At 45.5% G+C, this 12,734-nt stretch overlaps 1 protein-coding gene across 1 annotated transcript in view; it reads left to right on the top strand.

The window, feature by feature from the left end:
* The first annotated feature begins 6,856 nt into the window (after nucleotides 1–6,856).
* The window catches only part of TLL2 (tolloid like 2), a 114,937-nt gene continuing 109,059 nt past the window's right edge, over nucleotides 6,857–12,734 (top strand). The window contains exon 1 of the mRNA XM_036265529.1: nucleotides 6,857–7,037. Coding sequence (XP_036121422.1) covers nucleotides 6,857–7,037 — 181 coding nt within the window. The remainder of the gene's footprint in view (nucleotides 7,038–12,734) is intronic.

The following is a 12,734-nucleotide window of genomic DNA, read 5'->3' on the forward strand; positions in this document are numbered from 1 at the left end:
AACATGGGGTTTCTTCAAAATGTGTGTGTGTCTTCTTTTGGGAGGGGGATTGTTTTCTTCTGTTTCTTTTCCAAGACTCCTATAGGAACTAAATTTGTAATTTAGAAACATTTAATTTTGTTAATCCTGTCTGGGGCACTTGAGTAACATCTAAAGCATTACTGCTTTAGAATGTTAAAATAAAATTTCCTGACCAAATTGTTTCGTGAAAATAGATGTGTTTGCAATTTGAAGCTATCTTTTCAAAAGATAATATTACTGAATGCAGTTTTTTTCATAAATTATCAATTACACTTTTTTAATACAGAGAACCCACACTTTAAAATCCCCAAACTTGCTTACATCTAGATTATCCAGTGCAGTCATAGAGTGAATGACAAACCCTTTGAATGAAATTGTGGCACAAAATCTGTTCAGGTTGGTGTACCGTGTGAAGTGGGGGTAGGGTGAAAGTGGTTAACTTACTAGTAGATGAGCAAATAAAGGTTACAGTTTCTGAGAGAAGTGATTTTAATTTTGAATACATCTTTCTGGAACTATCCATAATGTGAAGTTTTCCTAGAACCATTGAGTTTCTAGTTTAATAGTTTGCTATGCAAATGACCACTGAAAAAAATACTGTATATTGGTATTTTTAGAAAGAGTCAAAACAGCTATATTTAAACCTTATTGTGAAACTCATGCCATTCATAGTTACAAATAAGATGTTTCATTATAAAATATGTTTATAAATTAATAGACTCTGCATCCTATCATGTGGCATATAACCACTATAAAGAGTGAAAAATTTGATAGGTTACCACTAAGTGTGGCTGACAGAAATCTGATCAGAAGCTGCAGGTAAATTCTTTTCACACCAAAATGTTATATTAATGTAATACACTGATTCTTCCATTTTCTCCTTCTTACCTGCCTTTAAGATCTTACAAGAAAAACTAAAAGTCAATATTTAATGGCTTATATTTCTAACTACATGTAAAGTACTTGTAACAGTATATAGTCTGTCTGATGGAGTGTACATTGGACAGCAAGATTTTGTAATAAAATGAAACTTGTTTCTCATCAGCCTTGCAGGTAAGATGTAGGGTTTTAAAAGAAGGCGTGGTTTAGCTGCTTTCCGGTGCACTAGTTCTTTCTATTAAATTGAGCTCTGTTTGGACTCTTCAGCGAAAAATAGTTTTCTAATTTTCATATATATTAAGAGCTCTATTAAAATGAATATAAATCACCTTGAAAAGTTCTTTAGAAAATATGTCTGGTTTATGGTTTCATAGAGGGCCTGGATGTGGTGTGTCTTGAAGATGCAATTCATAAATGGTTTAGCTCCCTAGCTCTCAGCTGTAGACTAGTAATAAAATATTATCTAAATTAAAGGGTGGGGTGTTTCCACTCCATTAATGTTGCGTACCTTTTCATATGTTAACATTATTTGCTCAACTTCCCAACTGTTGCTATCAAATACTAAAGATAAACTTTCCCCTTGTATCTAGAAGCATATTTCTCCTAAAATTTAGCTCCATCAGTAATTGACATCATTATATATATGTCCTTGTACAAGTGTAGGATAAGTTGGAAATGTAATGGCTGGGGGGATGGCAAAGCATTCTTTAGTAGATCAGGTTGGGCTCCTAGATTGTACTGGGTTTGCCCATAAGTCAAGCCCCATGCTCTTAGAATTCATTATTCTGTGGTGATATCTGAATGGTGAATGGTGTATTCACTTGATGAATGGTATGCTTGGGTATTTTCCATTGAGAGTGGGTGGACCTCTTCATAAAGGTGGTTGCTGCAAATTCCAGTTCTTCCAAAAGCCACTTTATTTAGGGTTTACCCATAAATTGTATTCATTTTGATAAAGCTTTTGTTTCTTAAATGTGTACTCTCCACCTTATGCCAAATGTCTTGCAAATAAATGTTATTTTAAAATTTCCTCAATTTTTACAAATGTAAAAAAGAAAAAAATGTATTAATGTAATTTGTTCAGGAAAAGCTACATACCGAAGGGCTTCTGTATATGAAGTCTGGGAAAGAAAAGCCTGTTTGTAATCTATACACTGTAGTTCCATCTGGTTTTCAGTTTAGATTTTAGCGTGTCTTAGTGCTTCATTTTCTTGATTTATTGGAACACAATAAATAGGAGTAGTGATGTATGCAAACAAATATTTATTAATGTTTTATATCTTCATAAAATTTCAATTATGAAGCTATATTTTAGCAATCAAGATATTAAAAAGAGAAGTGACAATTTTAAAAGATTGTTTGGAAGTGTATGCAGAAATAGACTAGACTAGATTTAGAGATAGGGTAGATCAGAAAGTTAACAGCTGCAGAAATTTTGTATGATAAATTCAGTATGAGGAATGACTCGTTCCTCCTGTGAGCATTTTCTAAAGCTATCTGATTTGACATTCTTCTCAGCTATAGGCAGACGTGTGCAAAGACAAAAGTAAAAATTGTTACACTGTGTTAGGAAATGAAAATAAAGAACTGTTGTGAAAGCTGCTTACACTGAAGTGTTGGTGAGCTAGGATTGCTAATAACTGGCTGATAAATCAGTGTTCTGTGTGTTCACCCCCGCTCATCAGTGTAGGTCATTTGAAAATTTTAAACATAAGTAAGAGCTTAAGGTGAGGAAGAAATGACATGGAATTCTGTTTGAAAGCCAATAGAGCATAACTGGGTGGAAAAGCAGTCCCATTTGGGCTTTTCAGCTCTGTCAAACCTGAATCTATAAATCCCCACAGAGCACATTTAATCAGTGACAGAGTTGGAAGGAAACAGTTATTGCTTGGTGATTACTTCCATTTGTACACATCCTTGGTTTGTGTAGGCCATATTCCAACTGGCTTTTTAGTAATAGAAATCCAGTATATAATGTATCAAATACATTTGAGGTTCTAATCTAGTCTGTTTAACTGAAGTTGGATTTTTAAAAAGTAATAAAAAGTTAAATGTACTTCCCTTGGAGCCTTTATTTCTTTACTTTTTGAAACAGGTGAACCAAGAATAAGGGATAACCCATTATTATTGGCACACAGGAAGAGATTACTGACAGCTTTCCACAATGAATGAATAAAGCAGGGTTCAGCAGGCGTTTTTGTAGAGACCAAACGGGGAATATTTGAGGCTTTGCGAACCATATGGTCTCTGCTGTGACTATTTGACCTTGTAGCACATAGTAGACAGTACATAAACTAATGAGTATGGCTATGTTCCAGTAGAGTGACAGAAACAGCCAGTGGATCATAGTTCTGGCCCCTGAAATAAAGGATTTAAAATTTAGGATTTTATGCCCCCCAACTTCGTAGTTTGGAAAAAAATTCATTGTACAGAAACTTGGAAGAATGCTATAATGAATGAGGGTTGTCTTTTTTTTTTTTTAATGATTTTTTTCTTTTATTATTTTTTGACACTTTTTTCCATGTAAGCTCCAGCTCCTACACTCAAACTCCACAATCCATGCCAGTTATTCTCCTGATTGATAATAGATTACGTTTGTCTAGTACTTACTATTTTTTCGAAGGATTTTCAGATATGTTTCCTTACAACCATCCTATGAAGCTGATAGGGTAGACACTTCCATTTTATAGAAGCCATGAAAGGGTCTCATTTTTAGCCCAGAAGTCATCAGGGTTAGGATTCTATTGCTGTAACTGCCAATTGGGTCTGTCACCTCCAGCCTGTGGAGTGGATAATGTATATGGAGATCACACTCAAAATGAGTGGGATGGAAGGATTCTTTTTATTGTACTACATCAAAATCTGTCATCAGTTTCTCCTGATCTGTTGTATTTTTTTCATCTCCAGTTTTAACTAGTTATTTGAACCCTTTTTCACCCTCTGATCCTATTAGCTTCCTCAGTCAACACCTGTACTTGACAGCTCCTGTTAAATAGTTTATGTTGGTACAAATTTGAGTTACTTTTGATCTCTTTAATGAACCGTTTTCATCTTGTTGGAAAACTAGGAGAATAAGAGAATCTTATACAGCCAACCCCTTGATATCAATGTGAGAACTCATTAAATGGTTAATCTACAGGTTAACATTAGAGGGGGGGGAATAAGCCTACATTGGGATATGTGCAGTCGATCAATGGTAATGTAGTCTACACATTTATTTGAAATTATTTTCAAAGTTTAAACTGTGAAGGTGATAGGAGTTTCAACTTTTTAAAAAAAAATTGAGTCACAAAAGGCTTTAAATGGCTGCTAAATCTGTATTAAATATTTTTTATTTTTTCCAAATAACTCAAAAATACCTTCTCAGGGGTCAGTAATGTAAACTAAGGAGTGAGCCAGTGGATGAGTACCCACTTGTTCTGGAGGCTCTGTTCTTTGCCTTGAGGAGATAACAATGTGTCGTGGCCTGGAAAGGCAAAATGAGGTGATGGCATGTGTGGGGTCGTTCAGGAGGGCAGATGTGGAGGGGTTTGAGAGCTACTGCAAGAGAAATGGGTCACTCTGGGTATCGGGGTAGAGATGGAGTGAATTGGGTGGAGGACAGGCATAGGACTACAGGGGGGAAGCCTACATCCACTTGCAGGTGTTCTGCACAACCATGTGCCATGGAGGAAGAAACCTACAAATAGGAATTGAATGAAACGAAGTTGAGCTTCTTTAGATCATGAAACCTTTCATTTTAAATCTACCTCTAGTTTTTTCATGGAGTTTAAAGAAAAATGTATTTAAGAAATATATAAAGTGATGAGGAGTGAAATCAGGAACTATGGAAATGAGAAAAGATATTAATTGTCCATTTTCAACTGTTCGTATCTAACCTATAATCCAAATATTTTGTTGATGTTGGTCGATACCAAAAGCAGCATCTGAATAGGGCTCCTGACATAAAACTGCAGCTTGATCGTCAAGGAGCACCAGTGTCTTCAAACTATTTGGACAAAGTGCTGGTGAGAAGACCTGGCAACTGCTCATCAGGTGGAGATTAGAGGCAATAAAAGCTCGCGGCCTCAGTGCTTGCACAAGAGGTCTCTGTAATGTCTCTTCCAGAGGAATTCCCTGCTAATGAGGCCAGTTGGCTGTTTGCCTAGTGCCATCTGGAGACCTGGAAGTGTCACAGAAGTTTGCTAGGCCTTTTAGATGTTGACTTTGTGGAGTTGTCTACTGACAGGTGGTGACCTTCACTGGGTTAAAGGCAGAGAACTATGGCGTTGGGTTTGACTCCTTCCAGCCTTCAGGCAGAAATGTCATTCAACCCCCTTCCAAGTCTATTGCCTGTTTAATGGCCACTTGGCCTTTCCTGCCATTTGGTGGCATCAATCCCCCCATCAATTCCTTCTGCTGGTCAGTTCCTAACCAGACCTTGCCCAGTCTAGCTCCATTCATTATGTGCTTATTTGACGAAAAATGATAGCATGAAGCAGGGTCACTTGCATTTTTCTCTAAGGGCCAGGACGAAATACTCAGTAGGACCCTTCCACTGGTTAACGTAAACCTTTACTGGTTTAAAGGACTTGTTATCCTAGTTATTAGAGGAGAAGACAGATGATCATGCAGGAAATCTGGAGTCCTGTATAACCAAGCTCTGGTCTCCCTGTCGACTATTTTGTCATCAGTCTGTGAAGCCATGTGGAAATCCAAAAGGGAAATTAAGTCTATTTTTCTACTTACAGTTTAAATGAAAGAAGATTGTTCTGGGCATGATGCTGAAAATCTGTACACATTGGTGTGTTTTACTTCTTGATTAGGGTAATTTTGCTTGCATAAAAGGTCTTTGGAAAGCCTCATGGTAATACTTTTTATGTCTATAAATCAAAATGGCTCAGTTCTGACAATTTTTACATTTAGGGGGTAAATAGGAGTGGGTTTCAAATATCTCTTGATTATTCTAAATTATTTGGGATATGTTTTTAATTGGTAAAAAAAAAAAAAAAACAGACTTCAGAAATTGGTCATTTTTATTCCATCAAGCTAATGGTGAATGGTCTATTTAATAAAACATGTCTGTAATTTAACACAAATAGCACCGTGCTGCTGTTCATTTGTCAATCTTTTTGCCTGTATAAAGCATCTTAGACTATTTTATTAAAGGATAGATTGGGTCACTTAGAGGGGAAATCCATCATTTTAAATCATTCCCTAAACCACTAGATTAGTGGGTGGTGCAGCAAACACCCCTTCATGGCTGAGAATCGAAATCCTCTATTTTTTGTGCACTGAAAGCAACCAGAGAGAAGATTGATTTCATCCCTGCAGAGAAATGATTGTCCGAAAGCACACAGCGAGTTGGTAGGGAAACGGACCGCTCACGAAGGGCTCCTGGTCCTGCGCTCCAGCTCTTACGACTGCTGCCTGCCTTCGCCCACGTGTGCACTGGGAGTTGTAAAGGGAGTTATGAGAATAAAACAAGCCGGAAAGTCCAACCTTGATCTTCAGGAGCAGCGGTCTCCGGTGGGAGCGCCGCGGACCCAAGGTCCTTGCCTTCAGCATCTTAACCTCGCTCCCCTTCCTCCGAAGTTGCGGAGGTGCCGGGAAGAGGAGGGGCTTCGCCTCGGGCGTCCGAGTGATTGGCTGCCCGGGGACCCTGGCGAGGGCTGTCTGGTCCAGCCCGGGTGGAGAGGGGCGGAGCGGCCACTGCTCCAACCATCGCCACCACCGCCACAGTTGCAGCCGCCGCAGCCTCGGCCGCTGGGCAAGTATCTCCGAGCGGCGGCTTCCGTGGAACCCCGACGAGGACTGGGGCGCCACGCTCTGTTTGCTCCGCGCCGAGCCATACTGGGCGCCCTCGCGTAACCGCCGCGCCTGGGCAGCCGCCGACCCGACCCTGTGTACCGTCCCTCGCCCTAGCCCAGCTTTCCGCACACGCAACTCCCTCGGTCTCTGCGGGTCCCTCGCAGCCATGCCCCGGGCGACTGCTCTCGGAGCCCTTGGGCCACTGCTGCTGCTGCTGCTGCTGCCGCTGCCCCGCGACGCCGAGGGCCTCGGGGAGCGCTCGGACGCCGCCTCGGACTACTCGGCGCTGGAAGGCGAGGAGGGCGCGGAGCAGCAGCTGGAGCATTACCACGACCCGTGCAAAGCCGGTAGGTGCCGCCGCCGCCGCCGCTGCCGCCGGGGAAGTCCGGCAGAAGTTTGCCTTTGAAATGCAAATGAGGTGGTGGGCTAGCCTGCGCTGCCGTCTGTGGGGCGGGTCTCCCCTCCCCTCCCCTCCCCTCCCGCGAGGTCCCCGGGCTCCCCGGGAAAACAATGCCCCAGAGGAAGGGCTGAATGCTGCTCGGGCTGGGACGTCCGGGCTCCTGGCTTGCGGCGCGCTCGGGTGGCGGCCGCGGGAGTGTTTCCGAAGCGAATCGGGGAGGGTGCCGAGGCCGAGAGGGCGCTCAGGTCTGGGGCGGGCGCCGGGCCGCCTGACGGCCAGGTGGTCAGCACGGGCCACCGGCGGACGCGCTGGGCTGCAGCGGAGCGGCGGGGCTGGGCGCGGCGTTCCCAGGCTCAGATGCAGTCGCTGGCTCAATTTCACGGCGTTTGTAAGTTTCGCGCAAAGTTTCCCAGCATCTTGTGGTTACTCTTGGGAAGAGAATTTTCAGAAAACGAAAAGCTTCACAGCAGGCGAAAGGCACGGGGTAGCCGAGGGAGGATGTGCATGACTCAAGTTGCCGCACGCTTCCCAGTGACCCCTTAGCCTTGTCCGGCCTGGGGGTCGCCCGAGGCGGGCGGAGATGGAAGCCGGCAGGTGCCGTAATCCCGCCAGGAAGCGGCGCCCCGGGACGCGCGGATCTTTCTGGCGCAAATCACGGCTCGGGCGCTGCAGCTCCCGTTTCCCAAGAGCCACCAGCGGGCTCGTGTGTCCTCAGGGAAGCGGCTTCCGAACCAGAATAGTTAAGACATCAGCCCCAGGAGGGCCCAAGCACTTGTTCCCAAGAGAACCTATGGGTCTGAGGCAGTTCCCAGCTGGGACAGAAGGGTATTCAGGCTCCCAGTAGAGGATGGTCTCAGAGGCCCTGGATAGGGGTGTTTGCCTCTAGGCATGGTCTGGCCTTTTCACTTGGTGGCCTGTAGAAATGAGCCCCCATCCGCGGAGTGCCTCTCCCAGGTGTTGGGAATGCCATGAGCCAGTGGCCCAATTCCTCGCTGCCTGGAGACTTCTAGTAGACTCGTTTCTTTCATCTCTAACCTGGAGACAGTAATTATAGGAGGACTCAGGTGATTTATGGGGAAATTCTCTTCAAATGGAATGATGATGATGGCCCTGTAATTATTTGGATTGCTACTGCAGACGTTGTGGTCTGGGCTGAGTGTCAGGCTGGTCAGAATTGGGTGAAATCTGGGAAAGATCAGGTTACTAGGAAGTGGGAGGACCTAGGCTGTGGTGAGACCTGAGAATCTTCTCCTCCGGACCGCAGGCCAATGCTCTAACCGCTGAGCCAAACCGGCCAGGGCGAGACCTGAGAATCTTCGGAAGGTTGAAGATCAAACCAGGCTTGAGGGGCTTGGTCTTATGGTGTGGGAAGATTCCTACAGAATACCCACCTATTGCTGTACCTTCTGGGGCTTCTGAGTGGGGAAGGTGGGCAGAAGAGTTGGTTCCTGGTTAATTTGAGAGAATATCAACCAGTAGCATGCCCTAACTGAGGTATCTCAGTTCACCACGGGACTTAGCTCATAGCCAGGGAGAGGGGTCTCTGGAGCACTGTAGGAATGGTGGTCTTGACTTAAGAAGAGGGACAGCGAGACTACTACAAAGGGATGGGGGCTAAAGAGGGTGGATCAACCATCATCACCTGCACCTGTCCGATATTTGACTGTACTGAATGTGAGCTGGGGGCTGGACTGAGGAAGTGATCAATTTATTGAGAAATGTATTGAACACCTCTGTGATGCTGGGTGTTGCAAACCCAGGTGAAAAAGGCTTAGGTCTATCTGTGAAAGCTTCCAGTTCCTGGTCTCAGCCTTGAGGAATAACCCTGAGGTGGATTGTTTGCTTGTTGGAGCCTAATTTTTCGCCAGTAATTTTGGACAAAATGCTGGATAATGAGGGCATGCGTGCTTTGTGACTCTCCACAGACAGGATGGGATGGAGGGGTAGGGCTGAAAAGGAGAGGATCTTGGGAGTGTGGTTCTGTAAACTACATGCATCCTCCACAGCCATCCTCCATCCTCCATCCTCCCAACCCCTTGGCCTCTCCTTGAGCTTTGCTGATGCTAATAGTAGCCAGAAGAGGGCGACAGCAAGGGAGACCTAGGGAGGAGGTCACATCTCAAACTGCCTGTGGTTCTGGAAATTCCCTCATCTAGGGAACAGCCTTCTGGAAGGACAACAAGCAGTTCACCAGTGCACTGAGGTCTCAATGAAAGGACTTGCCTCTCAGCTCAGGGGAACACTACATTTCCTGGTTACGTATTTATATCCCAGTCAAATCTTAACTCCCTGACTCCTCTAGCCAGAGCCCTCTGCAGAGGACCTGCCTCAGGGCTTTCAATCTAAAACACTTCCCACCTGCCCCCTCTCAATTGGAGTCTCCATTATACTGCAGAGCGTAAAAAGGAGGCTTGATCTGTTCCTGGGCTCTTAGGGGTTGTGTTACCTTGGATGAGTCTTCTGTCTGGGCCTCGGTTACTCAGCCATGTGGTGAAGATGCTGGACCCTGACAGGTCCTGGTTCTCTTGGTCCACATCTGCCATCTCGCCCTCTGCCTGCTTCATACCTTGTACATTTGAGTTGTGCCCCTGCTTCCTTCCTACTTAGTCCTGTGACCTTTGCGTCTATCTCAGTTTTCAGAGGCTGACCAAACTGGCAAGTGTTTACCTTTACAGTTTCACCATTTACAAATTTTACTATTTACTCTGCCATTTACAAGCGGTGTGACCTTGGGCAAGCCACTTAATTTCTCCGTGCTTTAGTTTCCTCATTTATAAGTGAGGCTGATTCCTAATAGATTAAAGTGGTTAAAACAGTGCCTGACCTATAGTTAGGTGATTTCCAGGAAACTTGTTGAAAGAACATCTTCATGCTGACTTTTGAAGCAAGTTTTAAACTGCAAAATTCGAATTTATTACTAGGTACTATATGATGCTGTACAAGGGTATGGTTTTATTTTATTTTATTTTATTTTATTTTATTTTATTTTATTTTATTTTTTATCCTCACCCGAGGACATTTTTCCATATTTTGTTCAGATAGAGTGGGAGGGAGAGAGAGTGAGAAACATCGACGTCAAAGGGACACATCGAGTGGCTGCCACCTGTACGACCCAACTAGGGCTGGGGACAAACTGCAAGGTACATGCCCTTAGCGGGAACCGAACCCGGGTCTCTCTGGACCATAGGCCGACACTCTAACCCCTGAGCCAAACCGGCCAGGGCAAGGGTATGGTTTTAAAATCAGATGATTATAGAGTAAGAGTGAATCTGTGAAGTCTTCCTGGCCCAGGACTGCTAAGGTACCTGGGGCTTCCTGGGCATGGTCTCAACAGGTGGCTCATAGCTCTGATACTAACAGTGTGGCCAAGGGTTCACTGAACTTTACATTACAAGGCATCTTCCCAGCCGCCTCTGAGAGCAGCCTTTGCAAGGCTTCCGAGGGCTTCTCCGGCCTGCTTGCCCTCATCCATAACTTTTTAGCTGGATTCAGAGCCAGAAAGTCCACGTTCTTATCCCTCTTACTGTCTGTGTGGCCTTGAGCAAATCACTTTACCGCTGCATGTCTCAGCCTCATCTGCAAAATGAGGATGGGAACAAAACTGCTTGCCTTGTAGGGCAGACACGAGGCTAGTAGCAGCTGGATCTCTCAGAGAGCAAGGACTTGTGTAGGTAGTTTGGGAGCTGATCCCAAGAAGCAGGGAGAGTGAGACAGAAAAGGAGGAAGTTCAATGAAGCAGGTGGAATTGAGGCAGCTGCTTAGTTAATGGGGTCTTGTCCCCACCAGGCCTCTGCAAAGCCTCCTTCTTTGGGTGGTCACCCGGAGCCCTCTAGGACAGCGTTCTCCGGGGAAGATCTTGCCGGAAACCCTCACATCACTGATGTGAGGATGGAATGTCGAACTCTGAGGTCAGGGGCTCTTGTCTGCTCTGGCCGTTGCTCTAAGCCCAGTGCCTAGAGCGGTGCCTGGCACATTGTGGGCCCTGCTCAACATTTGCTGAATCAGAGAAGGATGATTTGGGGTCTATATGGGTCCATGGCTGCAGGAAGCTCTAAGCACTTTGTCAGCCTGGAAAGTAAAGCAGCCCTGGCCTAGTGGGCTGCAGCCCACCTGCGTGCTCAGGTGGAGCTGGGGCGTCTGTTCCTGGGCGTGCTCAGGTGGAGCTGGGGCGTCTGTTCCTGGGCGTGCTCAGGTGGAGCTGGGGCGTCTGTTCCTGGGCGTGCTCCCCAGGAGTTTTCATCCTCCATGGCAGGCGCAGGTGTCCTGGATTCTTAAGCACAGATATGAGGCTTCCATGGTGCTTCTCAGAAGCCTGTCTCCCTGGCACAGCCTGTTCCCATCTCCCTGGCACCTCTCCTCTCCCATCCCTGTGGGCCACACCCAGGTGAGGGTGACTGGCATTTTTACAAGTTTATTCTCATTCCTACTTGTCAAGGTGTTCTTGCTGATGGGCAGATGCTGATTCAGTGGTGTCAACATGTTTCAGGGTTGTATTGATACAAAATGTGTGTCTTCCCCACTTCTCCAGGCAGGAGCACTATCTGGTCCACCTGTCTCCAGTATTCCCCCCCCCCCCCCCGAAGTGCACTGGGGCAAGGCACGAGGTGGTTAAGGGCACAGGCTTTGACACCTGACAGACCTGGATTCAAAATCTACCACCTATGCAAGGCTTTGGGACCTTGAGTAACTTACTTAACCTCTCTGAGCATCAGTTCCCTCACTTGAAAAGGACTAATATTTCACTCTTCAGAGTTGCTATATGGGTTAAATGAATATAGTGTTGGCCAAGTGCTTAGCATAGGCACAAGGCAAGTGTTCAGTGATTGATATATCCATGAGGAGAACACAGAGCAGCAGGTGCTCACACGTACTTCTTGAACTCTTGTTGAAATGCCGTACAGGAATTTACATTTTTGTAATAAATGAACAATTAATTTCATGTAGTGTAGTTACTTAGGGTTACTTTAATTCAGGGTTACTTGAAGTCAGACCTGATAATTATTGGTAAACAGGGTCTCAAAAGTAAGTGAAGGTTGAATTTTATGGTATGTGAGTTATAGCTCAATAAAGATTTTTAAAAAGTAAGTAAAGATGAAAACGGGCCAGGGCAGTGTTGTGGGAGGAAACACACAGAACCTAGAGGTCGCAGCTCTGGCCAAGACTCACATTGGGGCGGGTAGTATCTGGGAGAGGGGGGACCAGGAAGAGATTGGGGGCTGAGTGATAGCCAGAGCAACACCCCAAGACCTTTGACATAGTCCTGGGGGTAGACAAGCAGCCTGAAGGTTCCACTTGCATACAGAGAACCTGAGCTTCCTGCCAAGACCTACCTGACATGATGCTCCTTTGACCCCCAGTGCCACTTGTGTAGACAGAGCTCAAGTTCTGCCGACAGAAAAGTCCCCAGTGGTATCATCCAAGGTCGGTCCCCACGATGACACCAGTGGAACTCGTTTTTCCTTCCTTCTCCGGCCCAGTTGTGCAGCAACCAGTGTTTCACACCCTGTCCTGTGTGTTGGGAGAGTGTCCTTTAACCCTCTGTCCAGCACAGTGACAGGAGAGGAGGGATGGGCAGTAGCTGTACCACAGAGCCATTCACAGCAGCCCCAGATGTGTCGGCTCTTTGGATGTGCTGGGGATCTAA

This window comes from Molossus molossus, unplaced genomic scaffold (assembly GCF_014108415.1).
Source record: "Molossus molossus isolate mMolMol1 unplaced genomic scaffold, mMolMol1.p scaffold_m16_p_17, whole genome shotgun sequence".
Taxonomy (NCBI): Eukaryota; Metazoa; Chordata; class Mammalia; order Chiroptera; family Molossidae; genus Molossus; species Molossus molossus.